At 53.6% G+C, this 6,986-nt stretch overlaps 1 protein-coding gene across 1 annotated transcript; it reads right to left on the bottom strand.

The window, feature by feature from the left end:
• Positions 1-2,159: 2,159 nt before the first annotated feature.
• On the bottom strand, positions 2,160-3,332 carry CDK5R2 (cyclin dependent kinase 5 regulatory subunit 2). Its single transcript, XM_086958451.1, has one exon. The coding sequence runs from the start codon at positions 3,176-3,178 to the stop codon at positions 2,171-2,173; it is 1,008 nt and encodes a 335-aa protein (XP_086814577.1). The 5' UTR covers positions 3,179-3,332; the 3' UTR covers positions 2,160-2,170.
• Positions 3,333-6,986: the final 3,654 nt, after the last annotated feature.

The following is a 6,986-nucleotide window of genomic DNA, read 5'->3' on the forward strand; positions in this document are numbered from 1 at the left end:
CAGCAGATGTGCAGATCCGCCTCAAACAATGGTGTGCAGACACCTGGTGAAGACCCACCACCCAGAGAAGACCAACCACCACCCAGAGAAGACCAACCACCACCCAGAGAAGATCAACCACCACCCAGAGAAGATCAACCACCACCCGGAGAAGATCAACCACCACCCGGAGAAGATCAACCACCACCCAGAGAAGATCAACCACCACCCAGAGAAGATCAACCACCACCCAGAGAAGATCAACCACCACCCGGAGAAGATCAACCACCACCCAGAGAAGATCAACCACCACCAGGAGAAAAACAACCACCACCCGGAGAAAACCAACCACCCTGAAGCTCTAACTAGGCTGTCCTTAGAATTGCATCACAAGTTCAGAGCCCCAGAAGAACACTGCCTGCGGATGGTCGTCCCACCCAAAACCACCTGGACCAGCTCCAGGGGTTTACTTCACCCGAGCTAACACTCCTCACCACACATTTTAGGATGTTATTCTTTCAAGGTAGTGGTAATATTGCTTCGACAAGTGGGACCACGAAGAATGGGTCAGTAGAACCATTTCCCATCTCAAACATCCTACATGAGATCACCGTGTGAGGTCTGGAGAAGCAAATCAATCTCCGAGAAGATACAGGGATCAATAAATTAAATACTAGAGTTTTCCAACCATTAACACAATCTCTCTTGCCTGTTCCTAATAAGTTTAGTGCATTTCATGCTTACGAAGGGGGTTGGGTATTCTAATCCAGAGCAGGCGCTCACATTCAACAATTTCCCTCTAGCTTCATGGAGACCGCCTCCTCTTCGGACAATGACCCCTTCCAAACATGCAAACGGTGGAGATCGACTCGTAACAGCTTTGACAGCCGGGCACCATAAGAGCTTTTAACACCTTCACCACAACACACCCATCCTCCAACAAGAGGTTGGTGGGGGCTCCACTCTGAATATTGTTTCTGCTTCAGCTGTCCACATGAAACCCCAAAACTTTCAAGCTATGAACATATATTCAGGAATTACAGTCACAATGCAGTTCTCTCTCTATTTTCACCCACAATCCATCATCCTTCTGCAGTCATGTGTAGACAAGCCATTCCTTGATAGGGCGAGGTCTAGTGCAAAGCAAAACTAGCCTGATGCCTAGGACATCTTCAACAGGGGGGCATAGGACTGACCCTGCAGCTGACAAAGGTTAGCTCTACACTGATGCAAAAAAGAGAAAACACCCCTTTGCTTGGAGCCTCAACAACCCTTGCATTGGCTCTGGTCTCAGGACTGCTTTAGACACATTGAGGCTTTGATCGATGGGCGCATCTAAGTTCCACCTAGATAAGGTCATGCCTGGAGGGGGCCAGTTCTTCATCCTCACTTAGACAACAGAGCTAAGGCCCTACGTAACAAGTTATGTTTGCAGTAAATGGACTTCTGGCCAACCCTGATTGTCTCATGGGCAATACACCACTCAGCCCCCAGCACAGCCAGCTCCTCACATAAGAGGGGACAGCGATCATTAGCATCCCAGGGGCTCCATTTCAGACAGGCAGATCCATAAACCCTTTCGGCCAGTATGTTCTTGTTGATGAAATGTTAGGTGCACACTTCAGTTGTCTGTCTGATGCCAGGCTGGGCCCATTCCGCCAGGTCCTGGGGTGGGTGCATTCGGATCATGGTGTCATCTCTCCAGTCCAGGTGTCCTGCATGTGCCAACCTCACTAGGACACGCGTGAGGCACACTTACAGCTTCATTCCTTTCTCAGTAAATCAAATCAATCTCTTTGCATGGGTTCAGTTGAGGCAGCCATGATAAAACAGAGAGGGGGTGTGTATACGTGTTGAGGAAGAGTGAGGGACTGCGGAGTCACACTCTACCCATCTCTGATGATGAAGACACACAACAGCGCCCTCTTCAGGCGCCCCAGCCATGGAGCTCCAGCCCAGGTGCAGCAGCGCCTCTTTCGCCATCTATCCAGGGGCCCCTCCACCTCTCACGGGCCCCCAGAGTCATGGACTGTTGTCCCAACATTCCCAAAGATGCCTTTCCCGCAGGCTCAGTGCCAGCTGCCTGTTGATGGATGGAGCGACGCTCTTTCCCCGACCCTCCTCCCCAAGTGGTCTGTGTGTAGATAGTGCAGTGCCCCCCCACCCACCCCCCACGTGTCCTCTTCTGTCTCTAGCGGTCCAGGCTGATGGTCCAGCGGTTCTCCCCCCGGCTCAGGTTCTCTCTCTGCTTCTCCCCCTCCCCCTTGAGGTCCTGGAAGACCTGCGTGAAGTAGTGCGGGTCCGCGTTGATGCGCAGCATGGGTCCGCTCATGACCTGGATGATGCGCAGGCAGCGCTCCCAGAAGCCCTCGCGCCCGCCGCCGCCGCCCTCGCCCTGCACCAGGAAGGGCTTGAGGGGGTAGGAGATCTCGTTGCCCATGTAGGAGTAGGCCAGGTAGAGGCAGGTGAGGAAGGCCGCCCGCAGCTCGGCCGCCGTGCCCAGCTCGTCCCCGGATAGCGCCTCGCGGCACAGCAGGTAGACGAAAACCAGGTTGGCCGGGGTGATGAAGCCCTGGTCCTGCCAGCCCTGCAGCAGCAGCGAGCGGTCCACGCCGCGGAACCAGGCGATCAGCTCGCCGGGGGTCAGCTCCTTCAGCCGGTAGCAGCGGCGGCAGACGAACTCGCCCAGGCAGCGCAGCAGCTCGCCGGTGGAGGCCTGGACCACCACCCTCCGCGGGGACAGCGGGGCCACCACCCCGCCGGAGGGGCCGTTCTGCTTGCCGCCGCCCTCCAGGGCGCCCGGGTGCTTGCCCCCATGCTGGCCGGGGCGCGGGGAGGCCCGCTTGCCCCCCTGGCCCAGCGCGTTCTCCTGCTCCTGGGTCTTGCGCAGGTTCTCGTGGTTGCGCTGCGCCACCGAGTCGCTGCTGTGGTTGTTGTTGGAGTCAGGCGGGCCCCCGTTGGAGCGCCCCAACGGGTTGGGGTTGACCTTCTTGGCGCTCTTCTTCTTGGCGGAGGCGGCCACCAGGCGCTTCCAGGTCAGGGCGGAGATGAGCACCGAGGGCCGCTTCAGGCTCTTGTCCGGCTTGCCGCCGTTCTTGCTGTTGGGGATGGCGGTGTAGCCCCCGCCGCTGTCGGCCTTCTTCTCGTCCAGCGAGCCCCCGCCCTTGGAGGCAGGGGAGAGGGAGAGCACGGTGCCCATGGCGCACGGGGGTCGGGGGCTGTGGATGGGGCGTTGGACCTCGGAGGTGGACGGATGGAGGCTGGGGCTCGGGGATGCTCAGGGGCGCGGGTCCATGCAGCAGAGGAGCCTCCGGCGCGCCGCCTCCCAGGCTGCAGAGCTGCTCCGGCTGCACCGGCTGCGCACTGATTCTGCGGCAGTAGCGGGCGGCGCGCCGGGCCCGCCCGTGACGCGCACCCGGCGCCTCCACCAATGGGAAGCCAGGAGATGCAGTGATTGACAGCCGCACGGCCCGCCCCCGAAGAGCTTCAAAAGCCCTGGCTCATCCTACTTTACTGGCATGTGATGGAGCCTACAGCAGAGCGCGATGGGAGGAAGTGGGTGGGGCGTAAGGACCACGGACTCGGCTTGGAACGGGGTGTGCAGACCTACAGATCTTCAGTGAGCTAAGCACGGCGGTGGTGGGCTTCACCCGGGGAAATGCATGTGTGGTCACACGGTGGGTGGCCAGGGGCTTGGTGCCTGTCAATCGCTTTCATTCTGTGATGTACAGAGCAATTGGGGAATGGGGTATAAAATGCTGTGGCATGCCACCGACCTGCTGTGGAGCTCATTGGCTCTGCGGTGTCATCCTCCGGGGTTATGAGTGTCCAGGACCACACTCTTTTTTGGGGACCATGTTCGAGCAGCTTTTTATTTTGTTACAGATTTTCCACTGATTGAAGTCTGAATTCCGAACAGTAATGATATCAAACAATCAGTACTCAATATATGGCGGTGGGGTGGTGGAGGGAGGGGGGCATGTAGCCCTCCTGACCCTTACACGCGCCCCCCTGGTCAACACTGGGCTGCTGTTTATTTGTCTGGGCACTAACATTTAGAAAGATGTTACATAAACAGGCTAAAGTTTATTTACAGGTTGTCTGAAGTTAAAGAAAGGGTGGAACTAATGTGTTGCTGCAACACTTCACTTAAGGACCCCCTTCATTTCTAAAGTCATCTTGCAACAAGTGTGTAAAAATGTGATACATTTTCTTCAAAATTCAAAAACCGTGTATTTCATTAAGATTCAGTAGTGTTTCACCTTAGTACATTAGATCATAGATCATATCACTGCATTGAGGGTTTTTTAAGTGATAGTTTTTAAAACCTAAATTTAGAAACACTCCTGCTTCCACGCACCCTTCCAGCAATGCCCAAAGTGAGCGAAGAGGCCAGTCAGTTGTTATGTGCACCCTCTGGTGTCCTGGGTTTCTATTATACATGGGCAGCGTTATACTTCATTAAAACAAACACAAGAGAAGGTTTATACAGCACACATCATGAACTTATGTGTTTCAAGGTTATTGTATATGTGATAATGAAGAGAAGGGAGGCAATGTAAACAAAAACACTGGCCTAAGATCACACGTTTTAGTCAAGGGGAAAGCCAGGATTTTTTGCAGGTATTCTGGTTTCACACTGTGCAATTCAACCATTATATGTATGTGCTTTGCCTACCCTACACCCATTCTAAACTTCTCCTGACCCCCTCACACTCCCTAATCCCACCCTGCTGACATTTGTGTCGCCCTTGGCCACACCACAGACCTTACGAGTACCCATGTCTTAAACGTTCAGCTGTATGTCTTGCATGGGGACCCCAATAATTCTATGAATGGAACTGGATAGAGACACAAAGAGGTAAAGGTAAGCATAGAGTGAGAGAAAAACAAACTGGGGGAAGGTGTAAGAGAACGTTCACCGCCTGGCGGACCCTTGAGAGATAGGGGCCTTGGCAATTGCCCACCTTGCCAACGCCTTAAAGAGTCCCTGTGATAGAGTTGAATTATTTTGAGGGGACAGCACTTTGATATAAAGTGAGGTGAGCATTTGCTTGGAAGGAAAGGGCTTTTGTGAGAATGGTGGATTCCCCTTGACCCTTTGAGGAGGTGAGGATTACGCCCAGCAGTGAGACACCCTTACAGCAAGTTCAAGTTCAAGAATTTGTATAGCGCACTACTCACCCAGAGGGTCTCAAGGCGCTTGGGGAGGAGGTTACTTATTTATCGAATAGCTGGTTTTAAGTTCTTTTCTGAAGGAGATGTGGTTTTGTGTGAGGCGGAGGTGAGTGGGGAGTGAGTTCCAGGTCTTGGCCGCCAAGTAGGAGAAGGATCTTCCCCCCATGGTGGATCTTTGGATACGCGGGACTACGGCGAGGCCTTGATTAGAGGATCTTAGTTGGCGGGTGGGTGTGTAGAAGGATAGTCGAGTGTTGAGGCATTCGGGTCCTAGTTTGTAGAGGGCCTTGTGTGCGTGGGTGAGGAGACGGAATGTTAGTCTCTTGTTGACGGGAAGCCAGTGGAGGTTTTTCAGGTGTCCAGTAATGTGATCTTGGCGAGGGATGTCCAAAATGAGTCTAGCCGATGCCTTTTGGATGCGTTGGAGTTTTTTATGTAATTTGGCTGTGATTCCGGCGTAGAGGGTATTTCCGTAGTCTAGTCGACTCGTAACCAGTGCGTGGATGACAGTCTTTCTTGTATCGGTGGGGATCCAATGGAAGATTTTTTTGAGCATACGAAGTACATTGAAGCAGGAGGATGAGACGGCGTTGACTTGTCTGGTCATCGAGAGGGAGGAGTCTAGGATGAAGCCTAGGTTACGTGCGTGGTCAGTGGGTATGGGTGCGGAGCCTAGATCCGAAGGCCACCATGAGTCGTCCCAGGCAGAGGGGGATGATCCTAGGATGAGCACTTCTGTTTTGTCTGAGTTAAGTTTTAGGCGGCTGTTTTTCATCCATATGGCTACTTCTTTCATGCCTTCGTGAAGATTGGTTTTGGCGGTGTTGGGGTCTTTGGTGAGGGAAAGTATCATCTGGGTGTCGTCAGCGTAGGAGATGATGTTGAGGTTGTGTTGGCGCGCGATGGAAGCGAGTGAACTCATGTAAACTTTGAAGAGGGTGGGGCTGAGTGATGATCCTTGTGGTACACCGCAGATGACTTCGGTGGCCTCTGATTTGAATGGGGGGAGGCGGACTCTCTGGGTTCTTCCGGCGAGGAACGAGATGATCCAGTCCAAGGCTTTACCTTTTATGCCGATGTTGCTGAGGCGTTGTATGAGGGTGCTGTGACAGACAGTGTTGAAGGCGGCGGAGAGGTCGAGTAAAATGAGGGCCACTGTTTCTCCGTTGTCCAGTAGTGTTCGGATGTCGTCTGTAGCTGCGATCAGGGCGGTTTCGGTGCTGTTTTTGGCTCGAAAGCCGGATTGTGAGGGATCGAGGGAGTTGTTGGATTCGAGGAAGGCGGCGAGTTGGCTATTGACGGCTTTCTCAATGACTTTGGCCGGGAATAGGAGGAGGGATATGGGGCGGTAGTTTTTAAGTTCAGAGGGGTCTGCTGTGGGTTTCTTCAGGAGGGCGCTGACTTCGGCATGTTTCCAACTTTCTGGGAAGATAGCAGAGTTGAAGGAGCAGTTGATGACATCACGGAGCTGGGGTGCGATGATGGAGTCTGCTTTGTTGTAGATGTGGTGGGGACATGGGTCGGTTGGCGAGCCAGAGTGGATGGAATTCATTAGGCGGATGGTGTCTTCAGTGGTGATAGGGTTCCAGGCGATGAGGTTGTTGGAGGGCGGTTTAGGTTCTGAGGGGGGTGGAGAGGATTGTTCGTTGGAACTGTTTTCGAAGCTGTTATGTATGTCGGCAATTTTGTTGTAGAAGAAGGAGGATAACGAATCGCAGAGGTCTTGGGAGGGAGTGATGTCGTTTGAGGCTGCGGTAGGGTTGGTGAATTCTTTGACAATGTTGAATAGTTCCTTGCTGTTATGGGCGTTGTTGTCGAGTCGATTCTTG

Source organism: Lissotriton vulgaris, chromosome 2_1, assembly GCF_964263255.1.
Source record: "Lissotriton vulgaris chromosome 2_1, aLisVul1.2, whole genome shotgun sequence".
In the NCBI taxonomy this organism is placed as follows: Eukaryota; Metazoa; Chordata; class Amphibia; order Caudata; family Salamandridae; genus Lissotriton; species Lissotriton vulgaris.